The sequence below is a fragment of the Dendrobates tinctorius genome, unplaced genomic scaffold (assembly GCF_039654945.1).
Source record: "Dendrobates tinctorius isolate UK_male_01 unplaced genomic scaffold, ASM3965494v1 ptg000071l, whole genome shotgun sequence".
In the NCBI taxonomy this organism is placed as follows: domain Eukaryota; kingdom Metazoa; phylum Chordata; class Amphibia; order Anura; family Dendrobatidae; genus Dendrobates; species Dendrobates tinctorius.
Window position 1 is genome coordinate 849,885 of NW_027361739.1, and position 20,993 is coordinate 870,877.

Sequence of the window (20,993 nt, forward strand, 5' to 3'; positions counted from 1 at the left end):
CAACAACTTTTGGGGCCAAATTTCTCCTGTTACCCTTGGGAAAATAAAAAAATTGGAGACTAATTGATCATGTTTGTGGAAAAAATACGATTTTTTTTATTTTCATGCCTGGGCATTATATACTTCTGTGAAGCCCTTGGGGGTTCAAAGTGCTCACCACACATCTAGATAAGTTCCTTAGGGGGTCTAGTTTCCAAAATGGGGTGATTTGTGGAGGGTTTCCACTGTTTAGGTACATTAGGGGTTCTCCAAAGGCAACATGACACCCTCAGACCATTCCATCAAAGTCTGCATTCCAAAACGTCACTACTTCCCTTCCGAGTCCCGACGTGTGCGCATACAGTAGTTTTCTCCCACATATGAGGTATCAGCGTACTCAGGACAAATTGGGCAACAACTTTTGTGGTCCAATTTCTCCTGTTACCCTTGGGAAAATGAAAAATGTGGTGACTAAAGATCATGTTTGTGGAAAAAATTATAAACTTCTGTGAAGCACTGGGGGGGTTCAAAGTGATCACCACACATCTAGATAAGTTCCTTTGGGGGTCTAGTTTCCAAAATGGTGTCATTTGTGGGGGGTTTCTACTGTTTTGGTACATCAGGGGCTTTCCAAACGCGACATGGTGTCTGATCTTAATTCCAGCCAAAAACGTCAAATGGCGCAGCTTCCCTTCCGAGCTCTGCCATGCGCCCAAATAGTCATTTACACCCACATATGGGGTATCAGCGTACTCAGGACAAATTGCACAATAACTCTTAGGGACCTGTTACCCTTGGAAAAATAAAAATTGGGGGTGAAAAGATCATTTTTGTGGAAAAAATATGATTTTTTAATTGTACTGCTGTACGTTATAAACTTCTGTGAAGCCCTTGTGGGTTCAAAGTTCTCACTACATATCTAGATAAGTTCCTTGGGGGGTCTAGTTTCCAAAATGGGGTCACTTGGGGGGGTTTCCACTGTTTAGGTACATCAGGGGCTCTCCAAACGCGACATGGCGTCCGATCTGAATTTCAGCCAATTTTGCATTGAAAAAGTCAAACGGCGCTCCTTCCCTGCTGAGGTCTGCCATGCGCCGAAACAGTGGTTCCCCTCCACATATCAGGTATCAGCGTACTCAGGACAAATTGCGCAATAACTTTTGCAGTCCAATTTCACCTGTTACCCTTGGTAAATTAAAAAAAGTTGAACCTGAAGTATTTTTTTAGTGAAAAAAAGTTAAATGTTCATTTTTTTTTAAATATTCAAAAAATTCCTGTGATGCACCTAAAGGGTTAATGAACTTCTTGAATGTGGTTTTGAGCACCTTAAGGGGTGCAGTTTTTAGAATGGTGTCACTTTTGGGTATTTTCTATCATATAGACCCCTCAAATTGGCTTCAAATATGATGTGGTCCGTAAAAATAAAATGGTGTTGCAAAAATGAGAAATCGCTGGTCAACTTTTAACCCTTATAACTTCCTAACAAAGAAAAATTTTGGTTTCAAAATTGTGCTGATGTATAGTAAACATGTTTTTTGTGTGCCATATCTCTGTGATTTAAGGGCATAAAAATTAAAAGATGGAAAATTGCGAAATTTTCAATATTTTCGCCAAATTTCTGTTTTTTTCACAAATAAACGCAAGTTATTTGAATGAAATTTTACCACTAACATGAAGTACAATATGTCACGAGAAAACAATGTCAGAATCACCGGGATCCATGGAAGTATTTCAGAGTTATTACCTCATAAAGGGACAGTGGTCAGAATTGTAAAAATTGGCCTGGTCATTAACGTGCAAACCACCCTTGGGGCTTAAGGGGTTAATAGGCTGGGAACCTTTATGGCTATTGGCCCCTTCCCAGAATAATAACAGCCCCCAGCTGTCTGCTTCCCTCAGCTGGTTTGGAAAACCAAGGGGAACTCCACATTGTTTTTTTAAAAATGTATTTTTTTAATGCGTGCTTTGCACAGACAGCAGGTGCTGACTATCAATAATGTCACCTGGTCTCTCTAATCATAGGAAGACCAGGCGACGATGATGAGAGTGGGATTCAGCACGCGGTGCTTGGGAACTGCGCAAACTGTACTGCTTTTCCCAGACGTCGGTATGTGTCACACTGATGTCACCCGTGTGTCATCAATATGCATGTGTGTGGGACGTATTGCGGACCGTGCTGCCGGCAAAAATGGACATGTCCATGAAAACACACTGACGTGTGCAGACCCACAAGTTTGAATGGGTCTAAGTGTTTCCAGTACATGTGGAAACTGTTACCACACGTACTGGAGACACTGACGTGTGAAGCGGGTCTATTGTTTATTTTTGTGCCCTGAGATAACATTTTTTTATTGATACCATTTTGGGGTATGTGCAATGTTTTGATTAATTATTGCATTTTTTTGCAGTTTTGTGGTGGCTGAATAAAAACAAAATTGTAGGGTTTTGATTTTTGTTCTCATAACAGCATTTACAGGGGTAATCAATTTTATACATTGATAGATCAGACCTTTTTGAAAGTGGAAAAACCACATATGTGTATTTTATTTATTGTTTTTATTTCTAATGGGGTAAAAGGTGTGAGATAAAATTATATACAATTCATATTAAAAAGATATACACATTGAGTGATTGCAGACTTTTATCAACAACTGCACAACCTCTTTAATATGTTCCTTGACTGCTGCTACCAAAAGGAATGGTCTTCTTTAGTTCTGTGGTACACAGACATCATTATAAACTGCAGTAGTCGAAAGGTTACATTGATAAAACTGTATGGGTTTTCACTTAGAAGGACATCATTGGGGAAAGTGGCATCATTTTTGCCAATATTACCCCTATTAGATTAATTAAAATTCTCCAAAATCACGTGAATTCATGGCATGTCCACCATAGGGAAGATGAGGGCCTTCATCCTGTCATGCCCTAAAACATACATCCAGTACAATCGCCAGGTTAAGTTCCCATGGAGTTCCTCCTAACACTAAAATGGGACATAAATGGTAGATTAGTGTTAGGAGGAGCAAACATGGAAAAGAGCCCATATGATCTGCTCTGTATCAGTCATGCATAAAGCTGTGGACCAGATCAAGGAATATAATAAATGGGCGTTGAATAGTGTTCATAGCGTGGGAGGGGGGCAAATAGGGGAAATGAAAGATGCCAACCCGATAAGTTTCTCCTGACTTATAGCATAACTGAAATGACCATTATGGTTATCTGGACAGCATGGTGGCTCATTGGTTAGCCCTATTGCTTTGCAAGGACAACATCTGCAAGGAGTTTGTATGTTCCCCGTGTGTTTAAGTGGGTTTCCTCCAGGTCATCGCACACTCCAAAAACATATTGACAGGCAATTTAGGTTGTGAGCCCCAATAGGGACAGCGATGACAATATCTGTAAAGCGCTGCGGAATATGATGATACTATATAAGTAAGCATAATAAATAAAGAAATAAATGATCTTATGAGACAACCTGGTCCATATGCTCAATTAGATATCATAGAGGTGGTCCACAAATTTGGTTACTCCTAAATACGGCTGGCCATATATTAGATATAACTTGTCCAAACTCGGCAGGATCGGTTGATGACTTAATGTATATTGGCGCTTCCCGACTGTCCCTAGTGGCAGATGTCAGGCTGAATAAGAATTGGCATGTTGCATTTTAAAATGCCCAATACCATGTTCACTCAGGAGATAAGTGGCTGCCAGTGAGGGAATTCACTGTACGCCTTAAGGCATTCTTGCCCAAGATGACCGCTATTGAACATGTATGGCCATTGATGAGCCGATAATGATGAGGGATAGATTTAGACAAAGTGGGGCCCTGTGCAAAAGCTATAAGTGGGGCGCCAAATGCTAATATACTGCACCATCACACAAAAAAATTTAGGCTTCATTTCAGTGAGCTGAGTCATTAAAAGAGCGCGATCGACAATATTCAAATAGTTTGGTGTTTGTTTACTGGCCTCTTTACACAGGATGTCAAAGAATGATGGGTACAGAATGATCACTAGAACATGGTGGGCCATTTATATGGAAACACCTGTGTGGGCCATTTATAAAGTCGGATCCAAAATGGCCGACTTCAAAATGGCTGCCATGGTCACCACCCCATCTTAAAAAGTTTCCCCCCTCCCATATACTAATGTGCCACAAACAGGAAGTTGAAATCAACCAACCATTCCCATTTTATTTAGGTGTATACATATACATGGCCCACCCTGTAGATAATGTTGTCTTACAGCGTTATGTTATCAGCAGCACATCTGCAGGTTACACCAGCCGGATGTGGATGCTACGTACACACAGTATCTGACACAAACAATTTGTTACACACACATATACACATACTTCATATCACAAATCCACATTATTGTGAGACCTTTGGAGGGGCTCCCGGGGTGGACCTGCTGGACCGTGGCAACGAACCTCCCTCGGGCGAGCTGACCTGGTGTTCCACCCCTTATACAGGGAGCGTTAGGGGCAGACCCAAGGGAGACTATCGCCACAGTAGCTGGTACCCAGGGGAGAGACCCAGGAGTAGCCGCGGGGGACCCGAGAGGCTGGCGGAGAACTGACAGGACTGGACCACGGACGACAAACAGGACTGGGATGCCGGGAGGCAGGACAGCAACACGGAGGAGATAGCAAGGCGGAGGCACGGGCTGGAGGACAAGGCTTGAGACACAGGAACGAGGCAGGATGGGACCACGGGCAGGCAGGCACTAGGAGAGAGGAACACGGAGGAGAGTAAGAGACAGGCACAGGCAACGGAACTGCTGGCAGGGGAATGCGCGGCAGGACGTGGGGCCAGGATCACTTGCAAGGCACAAATGATAATCAGGCACCGCCAGGAGGAAGGGGCGGCCTGATAAGGGGAGAGGCTGAAGGACTTCCGGGTCAGGGTGCACCGCGAGCAGGGAGACATGAGCGGCCGCCCTAGGCAGAATGGAGTGCGCGTTCGCTGCTACACACAGCGCGGGCCCATTGGGAAGCCGGAGCAGGAGGCAGAGCAGGAGCGCGCAGGGATGCTGGGTGAGTGTGCCAGGGATTGGAGGAACGCAGCGAGGCAGGCGGTGGTCGCGGCAGTGCAAGGAGTGGAGTGGGCGGCGTGACAGTACCCCCCCCCCCTTAAGCACCCCCTTGCTTGAAAGAAACCTAGCCAAGATTCGAGGAGCCTGGATATTCTCCCGGGGCTCCCAGGATCTCTCCTTAGAACCAAAACCCTTCCAATCAACCAGAAAAAAGGTCCTCCCTCTTATCTTTTTCCTGGCCAGAATGTCTTTCACTTAGACCACATCGTCAGCGGAGACAGGCGGAGGTGAACGAGTGGTAGAGGCATGAAACTGATTGAGGATGACAGGTTTTAGAAGGGACACGTGAAAGGAATTAGGGATGCGGAGCGAGACGGGAAGCCGCAGTTTGTAGGAGACATCGTTGATGCGAGCCAAGACTTCGAAGGGTCCGATGTACCGGGGACCTAGCTTATGCGAAGGAATCTTTAGGCGAATGAACTTGGAGGATACCCAAACCTTATCACCCGGGTGATATCGAGGAGGGTCTAAGTGCCTTTTGTCTGCGTGTCTCTTCACCCTGTCACGAGCTAACTCGAGAGCGGTCTTGGTCTCCTGCCAGATCCTGGAGAACTCCCCAGACAGAAGATCAGCCGCTGGTACACCCGAGACAGGTGGGACCAGTAGGGGTATGCCAGGATGTTGCCTATAGACGACAAAGAAAGGCGACTTGGCAGAAGATTCGCAGGAGTGATTGTTATATGTGAATTCAGCCCATGGGAGTAAGTCAGACCAGTCATTCTGGTGGGCATTAGAGAAGTGACGGAGATAATTCACCAGGCACTGGTTAGTCCGCTCCGCTTGTCCGTTGGACTGTGGGTGGTACGCTGAAGAGAAGTTGAGAGTAACGTTCATAGACTGGCATAAAGCTCTGAAAAATCGAGAGGTGAACTGAACTCCTCTGTCCGAAACAATATGTTGAGTTAGACCATGGAGGCAAAAGATATGATGGATAAAAACTTTCGCCAAGTCAGGTGATGAGGGTAAACCAGGAAGGGCGATGAAGTGTGCCATTTTGGAGAATCTGTCCATGACCACAAGTATGACGGTACAACCCGAAGACCGAGGCAGATCGGTAATGAAGTCCATTGCAACGTGTTGCCATGGAGCCGAAGGGACTGGAAGCGGGTGTAAAAGACCAGAGGGCAGCTGCCTCGGAACCTTGTTCTTGGCACAGGATGGGCAAGAGGCAACAAAACTTCGGACATCATGGAGAAGGGTAGTCCACCAGTAGTAGCGGGACATGAGGATGAGTGTTTTTTTAAGACCAGCATGACCCACAAGTTTGGAGGCATGCCCCCAGCATAAGACTCGCCTCCGGTCTCTTTCTGGCACAAAAGTTTTACCGGGAGGTAGAGAAGTTAAAGTGACAGGTGCCACCGTGATGAGCCTGGAAGGATCCATGATGTGCGTGGGTTCCTCCTCAGTATCTGCAGACAAGAAGGACCTGGACAAGGCATCGGCCCTGAGATTTTTGTTGCCAGGGCGGAAGTGAAGTTCGAAATCGAAACGGCCGAAGAACAGGGACCACCTGGCTTGCCCCCGGGGTTGAGTCTCTGTGTAGATCGGATGTAGGCTAAGTTCTTATGATCCGTGTAGATCTTAAAAAGATGTATAGCTCCCTCCAATAGGTACCTCCACTCCTCCAGTGCCAACTTGATGGCCAGCAGTTCCCTGTCACTGATGGAGTAGTTCCATTCCGCAGTGGAGAACGTCTTGGAGAAGAAATCGCAAGTACCCAGCCGTCCGGAGGAAGCTCTCTGAGAAAGTACTGCTCCCGCCCCAGTTGCCGAGGCATCAACCTTGAGGATGAAAGGTTTGTTGGCCTCAGGACGCTGGAGTACGTGTGCGGTGGCAAAGGCTTTATTCAGAGACAGGAAGGCGTTCTCGGCCTCAGACGACCAGACGTGAGGATTAGCCCCCTTGCGGATCAATGAGGAGATGGGACCAGACAAAGAAAAATGAGGAATAAATTGCCGGTAATAGTTCACGAATCCGAGAAACCGCTGAATTGCTTTAACACCATGAGGCCGTGGCCAGTTGAGCACAGCGGACACCTTTTCTGGATCCATGCATAAGCCCGAGTCGGAGATGATGTAACCCAGGAACGGAAGGTACGACTGCTCAAAGGTGCACTTCTCCAGCTTGGCATACAGGCGATTCTCCCTCAAACGCAGCAGTACTTGACGGACATTTCTTCTGTGGGTGGACATGTCCGGAGAGAAGACGAGAATATCATCCAGATACACCACCACACAGGAGTACAGAAGGTCTCGGAAAATGTAATTTACAAACTCCTGGAATACTGTGAGGGCATTTCACAAACTGAAGGGCATGACCAGATATTCGTAGTGCCCGTCCCTGGTGTTGAAGGCTGTCTTCCATTCATCTCCGGAGCGAATACGGATGAGGTTGTAAGCCCCACGGATATCCAGTTTAGTAAAGATTCGTGCTCCCCGCAGCCGATCGAACAACTCCGGGATGAGAGGCAGTGGGTACTTATTCTTGATCGTAATTTCATTAAGACCCCGGTAATCAATACAGGGACGAAGAGACCCATCCTTCTTCTTGACGAAGAAGAAACCTGCGCCAGCAGGTGAAGACGACTTCCGGATAAAGCCTCTGGCCAAATTTTCCTGGATGTACTCTGTCATGTCTTGAGACTCAAGAGGATTCAGAGGATAGATTCAGCCTCCAGGAGGAGTAGAGCCTGGAACAAGATCGATCGGGCAAACGTACGGACGATGCAGGGGAAGACTTTCTGCCTCTTTCTTATCGAAGACGTCGGCGAAGGCCCAATAGGCTGAAGGCAAGTCTGCAGGCACCGTGACTGGCCACGAAGTCTTAAGAGGCTGAACAGGAAGGAGGCACTTAGTCTGGCAGGACTGACCCCAACGAAGGATGTCTCCAGACCGCCAATCCAGAAAAAGTTCATGTATCCTTAACCAAGGAAGGCCTAAGAGAAGCGTATGGGACAATGATGGCAGTACGAAGAAGACTATCCTCTCCCGATGCAAGGCTCCAATCTGTAACTCCACCTCTTCGGTGACCAAGGTAACGGTCTCCCGTAGGGGAGCACCGTCGACTGACGCTAACTGCTGAGGAGTCTCCAAGGACCTGCCAGGTATCCGCAATCTTTTTACCGACTCGAGCTGGATGAAGTTCCCTGCTGCCCCAGAATCTATAGAAGCTACCTCTGAAGAACGTTTAGAACCCTGGTTCAACAAGACAGAGAGGGTCAAAGGTAGAGAGGTGTCATTGACACCTAGGGAGGCCTCTCTTACCTGTCCTAGGCGGAGGCGTTTCCCGGTCTCACCGGACAAGAACGCAGGAGATGGGTGGTGCTGCCACAATAGAAACAAAGACCTTGTGCGAGTCTCTCCTGGCAACGCTGCTCAGCCGGCTTGAGTCGGTCCACCTGCATGGGCTCTGGAGCTGCAGCCGCGGTGGAAAATCGCGAGTGAGGAGGACTGCATCTAGCTGGAGACGAGCAAGGAAATCTTCTCTCCCTGACAGCTTCGCGGGTACGCTCCTGGAAACGTAGATCGATACGCGTCGCCAGGGAAATGGTTTTCCAGGGACGTTGGTGTGTCTCGCCCTGCCAACTCGTCTTTAATTCGAGCGGACAAGCCACGCCAAAAGGCTCCTACCAGGGCCTCATTGTTTCATCCTAGCTCGGAAGCCAACGTATGAAACTGGATGGCGTACTGGCCCACCGAGAGGGTACCCTGGTGTAGATTAAATAAGGACTCGGTGGCAGAGACCAGGCGCCCGGGCTTGTCGAAGACTTTACGAAAAGTCTCCAGAAAGGGGGAGAGCTGGGAGACCAGAGGATCGTCTCACTCCCACAGGGGGTTTACCCAAGCCAGTGCCTCACCCTCCAAGTGGGATACCACAAAGGCCACTTTGGCTCGGTCGGTGGGGTGTTATGATTGAGTCACCGTAGGAGGCAAAAACAGAAATGCTAGCTAAGTCCAGAAAACCAGAGAAGTTGGCAGCTATCGGATTGCAGACCCCTGAACCTATCAACACAACTAGCAGTAGCCGTGGGGGGTTCCTACGATGCCCTAGACCCCTCGATCACAGCCGGAGAATTAAATAGGCCTAAAGAAAGAAAGGGGAAATCTAAACTGCCCCAGAGCAGACCCCAAAGCAATAGGCAGCCCCCAACATATAATGACGGTGAAGCAAGATGAAAATACTAACACAGACAGAAAGATAGACTGAGCAAAGAGGGGCCCAAGCTAACTAAATAGAAAAGGACAGGAAGGCTGCTGTCTGCAATCCGTGAAAAACCCTATGAAAATAAGAGCCAACAGACTGACAGTGAAAAAGGCCCTGAAGACGCTAGGCTTCAAAAAAGCTATGTCAGTACTCAGGAATATACTGAAGACAGAGCTACAGGCAAAAGGAGATTCAGCTCACCCCAGCAGGGAATGGCAGAATACTGAAAAGCAAGGAAAACAAAAAAGAAAACAAAAAGCTAACAGGCAAAACAGAAACTTAGCTTTAGAGGAGCAGGAATCAGACTGGTGTACTAGAAGTCCAAAGAGAAATCACCCGCAGGGCAGAAGGGCGTCGGCAGCCTTATATCCAGTCCGTGACTCCACTCAGCCAGTCATCCTCATTAGACTCAGGGGCCTGATAATCAGGCTCATTACCTTCCTTTACCAGAATAGGGAGTTCACCAGACCCCAGTGACGAAGGGGAAAATGAACTCACAACAGTACCTCCCCCTTGAGGAGGGGTCACCGAACCCTCAACCACGCCACCAGGGCGATCAGGGTGAGCCCGATGAAATGCACGCACCAATCTTTTGGCATGAATATCAGAGGCAGAGACCCAGGAATTATCCTCCTGACCATAACCCTTCCACTTAACCAAATACTGGAGTCTCCGTCTAGCCAGACGGGAATCCAGTATTTTCTCTACCTCATATTCCATGTTACCTTCAACCAATACAGGGTCTGGAGGTGCCACCCCAGGAACAACTGGTTCAACAAACCTCTTCAACAAGGACTTATGGAACACATTGAAGAGCCAAACGAAAAGAGACCGGATTAATAATCTCCAAAATCTTGTAAGGTCCAATAAATCTAGGCTTAAACTTAGGAGAAGCCACCTTCATAGCAATATTTTTTGATGATAACCACACCATATCACCAATCTTAAACTGGGGACCAATGGTCCTATGTCGATTGGAAAACCGCTGGGCCTTTTCCTGCGAGAGAGATAACTTATCCACCACTTGGTCCCAGATCTGGTGCATTCTCTCCACCACAGTGTCAACACCTGGGCAGGCAGAAGGCTCCACCTGCCCTGAAGAAAATCGAGGATGAAACCCAAAGTTACAAAAAAAAGGTGACATCAAAGTGGCAGAACTAGCTCTATTATTTAAAGCAAATTCGGCCAAGGGCAAAAATGAAACCCAATCATCCTGATCAGCGGAAATAAAACATCTCAAATACGACTCCAAGGTCTGGTTTGTTCTCTCTGTCTGCCCATTGGTCTGAGGGTGAAAAGCAGAGGAGAAGGACAACTGAATTCCCAGCTTGGAACAGAAAGTCCTCCAAAATCTAGACACAAACTGAACTCCTCTGTCAGACACAATGTTCTCAGGAATCCCGTGTAAGCGAACTACCTGTTGCAAAAACAGGGGCACCAACTCAGAGGAAGATGGCAACTTAGGGAGTGGTACAAGATGAACCATCTTAGAGAACCTATCACAAATCACCCAAATAACAGTCATTCTTTCAGAGACTGCCATATCAGAGGTGAAATCCATTGAAATATGGGTCCATGGCCTCCTGGGGACCGGCAGAGGCATCAACAACCCACTAGAGCGAGAACAAGATTTAGACCGGGAGCAAGTCCCACAGGACTGCACAAAATTCCTGACATCATGAGACAAGGTGGGCCACCAAAAAGAGCGACTCACCAGATCTCTAGTACCAAAAATACCTGGATGACCAGCCAATGCAGAGCAATGAACTTCAGACATCACTCTCTTCTTCCACTGGTCAGGAACATACAACTTTCCACTGGGACAACGCTCAGGTTTGTCCTCCTGGAACTCTTGCAGAGCAAGTCTCAAATCGGGCGAGATGGCAGAAAGAACTACCCCTTCGCCTAAGATGGTAGCAGGCTTGGTCACCACAGGAGAATTAGCAAAGAAACTCCTAGAGAGGGCGTCTGCCTTGACATTCTTAGTTCCAGGAAGAAAAGAGACCACAAAATCAAAACGTGTAAAAAACAAGGCCCACCTAGCCTGTCTAGGGTTCAAGCGTTTAGCCAACTCTAGGTAAATCAAATTCTTGTTGTCAGTGAGGACCACAACTTGATGTTTAGCTCCCTCCAACCAATGTCTCCACTCCTCAAATGCCCATTTCATGGCCAACAGTTCCCGATTCCCCACATCATAGTTACGTTCAGATGGAGAGAACTTTCGAGAAAAGAAAGCACAGGGATTCATTTTAGATGTTACAGGATCCTTTTGGGACAAAACAGCTCCTGCACCAATCTCAGAAGCATCCACCTCTACCTGGAACGGGAGTGAGACATCAGGTTGCCGCAAAACCGGGGCGGAGGTAAATCTTCGCTTCAGCTCCTGAAAGGAAGCAACAGCCTCAGGAGACCAATTCAACACATCAGCACCCTTCTTAGTCAGATCAGTCAATGGCTTGGCAATACTAGAAAATTTTGCTATAAATTTCCGATAAAAATTAGCAAAACCCAAAAACTTCTGGAGGGCCTTCAAAGAAGTGGGCTGAACCCAATCGTGAATGGCCTGTACCTTGGCCGGGTCCATTTCAATAGTTGACAGAGACAAAATAAATCCCAAAAATGAAATCCTCTGTACTCCAAAAAGGCATTTCGATCCTTTGATATACAGGGAATTCTCCCTCAAGATCCAGAACACAGTCCGAATATGTTCCACATGAGAATCCCAATCCTTGGAGAAGATCAAAATATCATCCAGATAGATAATCAAAAATTAATCGACAAAGTCTCGGAAAATATCGTTCATGAAGCACTGGAAGACAGAAGGGGCATTAGTGAGCCCAAAAGGCATCACCAGGTACTCAAAATGTCCCTCCGGAGTATTAAACGCCGTCTTCCATTCATCCCCCTGCTTAATGCGGATAAGATTATACGCCCCCCTGAGGTCAAGCTTAGTAAACCAGCAAGCACCTCTAACTCTAGAGAATAGATCCGAAATCAGGGGTAACGGATACTGATATTTAATAGTAATTTTATTGAGGGCACGATAATCAATACAAGGCCTTAAAGAACCATCCTTTTTGGCCACAAAAAAAAAAACGGCACCTAAGGGTGAAGAGGATGGTCTAATATGACCCTTCTCCAACGCCTCCTTAATATAGGACCGCATAGCCTCGTGCTCGGGTACAGATAAATTGAAGAGCCGACCCTTGGGAAATTTACACCCCGAGCTTAGTTCAATTGCACAGTCATAACTCCTATGAGGAGGCAAGGACGCAGACTCATTCTCACTAAATACATCATAAAAGTCAGCCAAATAGTCAGGAACTTCATGCGACTGAGGAGAGGTGGAAAAAACCGGAGCCTCACTAAAGGCACACCGACAACCCCAACTCACCACAGACACAGATTTCCAATCCAAAACTGGATTATGAATTTGCAACCAGGGAACCCCAGAACAACGGCATCATGCAGCCCATGCAATACCAAAAATCTGCAATTTTCTTGATGGTCTGGGGCGACCCGCATGACCACCTGGGTCCAAAACTGAGGCTTATTTTTAGCCAAAGGAGTAGCATCAATCCTCCTCAAAGGGATAGGCGTCTGCAGAGGTGTCATCGGAAATCCACAACGTTTAGCAAAATCCAAGTCCATTAGGTTTAGCGCTGCTCCCGAATCCACAAAAGCCTTGGCGGAAAATGTGGACAGGGAGCAGATCAGAGTAATTGCCAGAAGAAACTTAGGTTGAACACCACCAACAGAAAACGTGTGTGCAAAGCGTTTCTCTCATTTAGGACAAACAGAAATAATATGCGAGGCATCTCCACAGAAAAAACACAGCTTATTACGCCTTCTGAACTCCTGACGTTGCGCCTTAGACAAAACTCTATCACATTGCATAGGTTCAGACGTCTGTTCAACTGGTGGCAACACCTCTCGTGCAATCCTGCGTTCACGTAAACGCCGATCAACCTGAATGGCTAATGACATAGAATCGTCCAGACCAGAGGGAACAGGAAATCCCACCATAGTATCTTTTACGGCTTCTGACAAACCCTTCCGAAAGAGAGCAGCCAAGGCATTATCATTCCAGGTAGTAAGGACCGCCCACTTTCGGAACTTTTGACAGTACAACTCTGCAGAATCTCGACCCTGGTTCAATGCCAACAGGATCTTTTCAGCCTGATCAATAACATTAGGTTCGTCATACAACAACCCCAAAGCTTGAAAGAATGCGTTCACATTAGTCAGAATAGGATCATTTGGTTTCAAAGAAAACGCCCAGTCCTGGGGATCGCCACGCAGCAAAGAGATGACAATTTTAACCTGCTGCGCGGAGCTCCCTGACGAGTTAGGCTTCAAGGCAAAAAATAATTTACAATTATTTTTGAAACGCAAAAATTTAGATCGATCCCCAAAAAATACATCAGGTATAGGGATCTTTGGTTTAACAGCATGCGAACGAGCAAGGTAGGCGGAAATTCCCCGCAGTTCCGCAGCGAGCTGCTCCACACGATCAGACAATTGCTTTATCTCCATTGAGAAAAAAAAAATTCCCCCTACAGCCTCAGAGATATAGAGGAAAGAATATACACACACTTTTTTTTTTTTTTTAAAACACAATTCTTTCCTGCTATTGAGTACCCTAGGATCTGCGGTATGGCGGGTGATTCTGTTATGATTGAGTCACCGTAGGAGGCAAAAACAGAAATGCTAGCTATGTCTAGAAATCCAGAGTAGTTGGCAGCTATCGGATTGCAGACCCCTGAACCTATCAACACAACTAGCAGTAGCCGTGGGGGTTGCTACGATGCCCTAGACCCCTCGATCACAGCCGGAGAATTAAATAGGCCTAAAGAAAGAAAGGGGAAATCTAAACTGCCCCAGAGCAGAACCCAAAGCAATAGGCAGCCCCCAACATATAATGACGGTGAAGCAAGATGAAAATACTAACACAGACAGAAAGATAGACTGAGCAAAGAGGGGCCCAAGCTAACTAAATAGAAAAGGACAGGAAGGCTGCTGTCTGCAATTCATGAAAAACCCTATGAAAATAAGAGCCAACAGACTGACAGTGAAAAAGTCCCTGAAGACCCTAGGCTTCAAAAAAGCTATGTCAGTACTCAGGAATATACTGAAGACAGAGCTACAGGCAAAAGGAGATTCAGCTCACCCCAGCAGGGAATGGCAGAATACTGAAAAGCAAGGAAAACAAAAAACAAAACAAAAAGCTAACAGGCAAAACAGAAACTTAGCTTTAGAGGAGCAGGAATCAGACTGGTGTACTAGAAGTCCAAAGAGAAATCACCCGCAGGGCAGAAGGGCGTCGGCAGCCTTATATCCAGTCCGTGACTCCACTCAGCCAGTCATCCTCATTAGACTCAGGTGCCTGATAATCAGGCTCATTACCTTCCTTTACCAGAATAGGGATTTCACCAGACCCCAGTGACGAAGGGGAAAATGAACTCACAACAGTGGGGTACTGTTGTGGCAATAATTCAAAATGCAACTTGCATTGGTTAAGGAACCCCCAACACAGCTTGGGATCTCCAGTGTTCTGCAAAGATTTAGCCAAACGGGGGGAAGGATGTGGAACCGGAGCGGCGGCCTATAGAGGAGAGCAGTCGATTATCCACTGAGGCCATGAAATTAACCAAGCGGGCTTGGGTGTCTCGCTGCTGGGTGAGTTCCTGCTGGAGACTGGCTAGCTGGGACGCGCTCCCCGAATCGGAGGGCTGTAGGGCCGAGAGACGGACTCCATGGTCTTCAAAAATGCCATGATCCGGGTCTGACTTTCCCGCAGGAACGCTAGTTCCTTTTGGGCGGCGGCAGATGTACCAGCGGGGTCCATGGCCTGATTATACTGTGAGACCTTTGGAGGGGCTCCCGGGGTGGACCTGTTGGACCGTGGCAACGAACCTCCCTCGGGCGAGCTGACCTATACAGGGAGCGTTAGGGGCAGACCCAAGGGAGACTACCGCCACAGTAGCTGGTACCTAGGGGAGAGACCCAGGAGTAGCCGCGGGGGACCGGAGAGGCTGGCAGAGAACCGACAGGACTGGACCACGGACGACGAACAGGACTGGGATGCCGGGAGGGAGTGTGCCAGGGATCGGAGGAACGCGACGAGGCAGGCGGTGGCCGCGGCGGTGCAAGGAGCGGCGTGACAAATATATATATTATATATTCACACACACACACACACATAGCACTAATACATGTATTCACAGAGCACAAACATACACACAAACATGTATTCAGCAAGCACATGCATATACACATGTACATAGAGAACACACATGGTATCATGACATCATCTTGTGTGACGTGAACTTTGCAGGCGCATGAGCAGCACCCCCCACAGCCTAGTCAAACATAGAAGTCCAGGACTAATATGAGCAGCGGAAATCTGAAGATGCGACAAAGATGGAATAGGTGACTGTGAGAAGCCGGAGGGTCCAACACGGTGAGCAGTGAGCATATGGATTTTATTTATTTTTTATATATAACGTTTATTATGCTCTGGGTTCTGGCGAGAACCCAGAACATAATAAGGGACATTGAATTCCTGGAAAATATCTTCTCTGCAAATTGAATTTCCTGGGAAAATCTGCACTAACAAAGAAATTTGAATTTTGCTTGATCTGCTCATCTCTAATACACAAATATGTACAGTATATACATAGAGCACATATACACATATACACACAGACGTATACAGAGAGCACATACATGAAGATATGTATACACATAGCATAAACGAGCGTCGGTCTGGAGCACCTTGGGCCCACCAGAGAAAATCATTCTTGGAGCCCACAATGTAGCTACATAGAAATAAATACAAGACCACCAATTGTGCAGTAAAACGTGCTAATATCAGGGTATAATATAAAGTAGTACATGTCTTAATTATGTAGCAGGAGTTGGGGTAGCCCCCCATCATATAATATAAAGTAGCCCCCTCAGAGAATATAAAGTAGCCCCCTCATAGGGTACAATGTAGCCCCCTCACAGAATATAATGCAGCCCCCATAGAACGGCCAGCTCTAGGAAGACTTGTGATGGTTTCAAACTTCTTCCATTTAAGGATTATGGAGGCCACTGTGCTCTTAGTAAGCTTGAGCACTACAGAAATTATTTTGTAACCTTGGCCAGATCTGTGCCTTGCCACAATTCTGTCTGAGCTCCTTGGCCAGTTCCTTTGACCTCATGATTCTCATTTGGTCTGACATGCACTGTGAGCTGTCATTTCTTATATAGACAGGTGTGTGCCTTTACAAATCAAGTCCTATCAGTTTAATTAAACACAGCTGGACTCCAATGATGGAGTAGAGCCATCTCAAGGAGGATCACAAGGAAATGGACAGCACGTGACTTAAATATGAGTGTCTGAGCAAAGGGTCTGAATACTTATGATCATGTGATATTTCAGTTTTTCTTTTTTAATAAATTTGCAAAAATTTCTACATTTCTGTTTTTTTCAGTCAAGATGGGGTGCAGAGTGTACATTAATATGAGAAAAAAAATGAACTTTTTTATTTACAAAATGGCTGCAATGAAACAAAGAATGAAAAATTTGAAGGGGTCTGAATACATTCCTTACCCACTGTATATAAAAAAACAAACAAAAACAAAACCAAACAATACTCACCTCTCCTCCTCGCTCCCACACTGATTCCGGCGGCGGCTCTGCTCCAATGCCAGGAGCTGTGCTGCAGTCGGCCTGGCACACAGCAGGTATGCTGTGAAATGCTGTAATCACGCACCTGCTGTGTGTCAGAGGCAGAGGGGAATGATGGGAGAGGGAGCGTCATCTGATTCTCTCTCTTCCATTATTGCTTTCAACTGTATCGGCATCTGATACACTGGAGGGCGTTGCTGACACCGGGTCCCCCTGACTTACGGCCCCATAGCATCTACGTGGGCTGGGGCCCCTGGGGGAGGGGAGGCCCTGGTCTGCGGCAACCACTGTCCGCTATTAAAGTGAAATGAAGTCACTCCTCTCCACGCCCATGGGGGCATGGGGACGCGTGAATATTCATTTCTCCTTAGCAGCGGGAACAGGCTTCGCCTTCCTGTCATCCGCTGCTGATTTGCTGGCACCGGGGGCCCCCGTAGCAGCTGTGTGGTGTGCCACTATTAGCGACACGCCACTGGCTGAGGGCCCCTAGAGCAGCAGGGGCTGTAGGCATATGCTGGCCCTGTATGCCAGCAGGTGTCAAGTGCCTGGGCTCACCGGCGAATCCTCCGGTTCTCTGGTGGCCCAGTCTGACCCTGGCACATGCATACAGACACAGAGAAGATACATACACATACACCCATATATTCACACACTATAGAGAACTTACCAGTCTGTCTCCTCCTCTTCAGATTCTCTAGACTCCCACAGGGTACAGGTCTTGATGAAGTCTCAACAACAGAAACTATACCATAAAACAGAACTGCTATTATCAATGTAGTTTCTGCTGTAGACGCTGGGGGGCCCCTAACTGAGTGGTGGCTATGAGCAATATCTCCCCCTTAACGTCCTGCCGATAATAAGGGTTACTGCCTCTGTAATGGACTTGGCACAGCCATGTGTTACATACTTCAATGGTTTCCATTTAAAGAAATGGTTGGAACAAGAAAATGTGGTTATTCAAAATACTCACTGATCGCCAGGAGTTACAGGCGCTGGACTTGCAGCTGATCACAACTGATTACTGATCACATTATTTACCTTGCTCCATTTTATGTATTTTCCTAGGTGGAAAACTTTACATGAAATACATTTGAGCTTCAGTTTCACAAAATTTTCTCTTACCTCATCTGAGCCCGTCCTATAGATAAGAAGATCAAAGGGAATTGCCGCCACCATATCTATAAGGAACCAGCCTTTAAAATAATGGATGGCGATTTTGGCAGGGTGACTGACCACCTCATCATTTGTGTTAACATAGGTGGTGCGGAAGTTGATGATAATATCTACAATGAACATTATGTCCACTATCAGGTCCACGATGTCCAGGGGGTTGCAGGAATAGCCACATTCCCAAGTTCTTTCTTCATCCTGGTCGTTCAGCAGAAAGGCCGCTGAATATGGGGTAAAGATGGCAGTATAGATGACCAGCAGCAGGATTAACCAGTCCCACACTGCTTTGAAAGGGCTGTAATGGAGGATGGTCCATCGGTGAATCCGCGGTGCCTGCAGCTTGTACTCTGGCAACACGTCTGCCCCCAGGGAAAGGACCTGTGGGTGGTGAGAGGACAATTATTAAGCTTATGTCATGTATCTCATTTAATGCTACTTTGTGAATCATCTTCACCCATCACATGCACAGATGTGAGAGTGCACACGTCACTAAACTGCAGAAATGTTAATGTAGGTTACACAGCTATATGATGTGAATCTGTAAAACTCTAGATGAAGACCGATTTGCACTCCTCTTCCCACAACCTGTTCGTGATCAATACTCAATTAAAGGTTTACACTCCTGTTATCAAATAGGTATAGGCAGATAGACATTAAACTATGCAAGATTGCAACTTACCTGCTTTTCTCTGACTTGACCTGTTCTATCTACGTTTTTGTCTTTTATTGTTTACAGCTCATTGCCTAGGTTACTGGCCACTGCTGTTCTCTTGGAGCAGTGGTCGGATATGTGCAGTTCCTACATTATCGCTTTAAACTGAGGCCGGTGGAGATCTATGGAGCAAGAATTTATGCTAGCTTCTGATCACTGGTACGTCTCTTCAGCCCCATTTACTTTTATAGAACTGATCAAGGGCATTTATAGTAACCCAGAAGCAGTTATACAGTGTAGCTGACTGCCTTCTCCCATAAATCCCCTTCAATGCCCCCCAGATCTAGAGGGTGCTTGGGATAGCACCCTCCATTTGTCAAAACACTGGGTTTTTATTCTCTGCTCCCTTCACAGGATCAAACTTGGAACAACCTATTTAAAGAGAATCTGGCATCAAGATTTTACACCCCAAACTATTTTTATGTAAAACATGGTGTGATTATTTAATTAAAAGAATTTTTAATTAATGTGTGTGTATTTTTTTTAACTCTTTACTATTCTAGGGTTAATAATGGATAGGTGTCTTATTGACACCTCCACATTATTAACCCGGCTTAATGTCACCTTTCAATAGCAAGGTGACATTAACCCATTAGCCACCACTACAGGGCAAAGGGAACAGAGAGGCCAGAAAAGGCGCATCTTATAGATGTGCCTTTTCTGGGGTAGCTGGGGGCAGAATTTTTTAGCCAGGGGGTAGCCAAAAACAATGGTCCCTCTCCAGGCTATTAATATCTGCCCTCACTCACTGACTTTCCCTCTCTGGTGGAGAAATTACAGCGGGAGCCCACACAATTTTTTTCAACGACGTAACCCCTTAATTTAACACCTACATGTCCCAAATTTTACACGCATACCGTAATCTAATAATTAGTCAAAGCAAAGACATAAAAAACTAAATGAAATTAAATGGTTTACTGTATGTTTACTGTCATTTCATGTCGGGTTTTGTATTGATTTTGCAGAAGCTGGCATTTGATTTAGCAGCTATTCTGCTATGTAGAACTCTATGAACTATAAATATATATACCGTATATACTCGAGTATAAGCCGACCCGAGTATAAGCCGACCCCAATAATTTTGCCACAAAAAACTGGGAAAACTTATTGACTCGAGTATAAGCCTAGGGTGGGAAATATGGTGTCCCCAGAAGAAGCTCCATAGATTGTTCCCCCATATACTGCCCCCATAAGCAGCTCCATAGATTGTTCCCCCATATACTGCCCCCATTAGAAGCGCCATAGATTATTCCCCCATATGCTGCCCCCATAAGAAGCTCCATATTGTTCCCCCATATACTGCCCCCATAAGCAGCTCCATAGATTGTTCCCCCATATACTGCCCCCATTAGAAGCTCCATAGATTATTCCCCCATATGCTGCCCCCATTAGAAGCTCATCAAGAGAATGCCAAGAGTGTACAAAGCAGTAATCAAAGCAAAAGGTGGCTACTTTGAAGAACCTAGAATATAAGACATATTTTCAGTTGTGTCACACTTTTTTGTTAATTATATAATTCCACATGTGTTAATTCATTGTTTTGATGCCTTCAGGGTGAATCTACAATTTTCATAGTCATGAAAATAAAGAAAGCTCTTTGAATGAGGTGTGTCCAAACTTTTGGTCTGTACTGTATATATATATGTATATATATATACTGTATATATATATACACACACACACACACACACTATGTGTCTATATCTACTCTTTCGATTTTTTTATTAAACCTGTCAGTGTGATTTTACTGTATCGCAAAATGAATTGCCGGCTTTTGCTAAAGGACACCGGTGCATATTTCTCGCAAGTCACACTTGTGGTCCGTGTGTAATCCGATTTTTTATTGCACCCATAGACTTGCATTGGTGAGTCATGTCTGATAATCGGTGCCAATCACAGCATGCTGCGATTTTCTCAGCCCGATTAAAACGGCCGAGAAAAAAAAAAAAATTGGATGATGGGAGCTGACACATAGATTAACATTGGGATTAGTGCAATGCGATGTTTTATCGCATTGCACTCGTCTGTTTTTCTCGCTAGTGTGTAACTCCAGCCTTGGTCAAAATCTGGTCAGAATAATTTTTCTGTTTTCCAATAAAGATTATTATTATTATTATTATTATTATTATTACGTGGAAAAACCGGATGTGTG

At 46.0% G+C, this 20,993-nt stretch overlaps 1 protein-coding gene across 1 annotated transcript in view; it reads right to left on the reverse strand.

Annotated features, from left to right (window-relative positions):
- The window catches only part of KCNH6 (potassium voltage-gated channel subfamily H member 6), a 57,664-nt gene extending 39,087 nt beyond the window's left edge, over positions 1-18,577 (reverse strand). The window contains 2 exon segments of the mRNA XM_073582316.1: positions 18,082-18,513; positions 18,515-18,577. Coding sequence (XP_073438417.1) covers positions 18,082-18,513; positions 18,515-18,577 — 495 coding nt within the window.
- Positions 18,578-20,993: the final 2,416 nt, after the last annotated feature.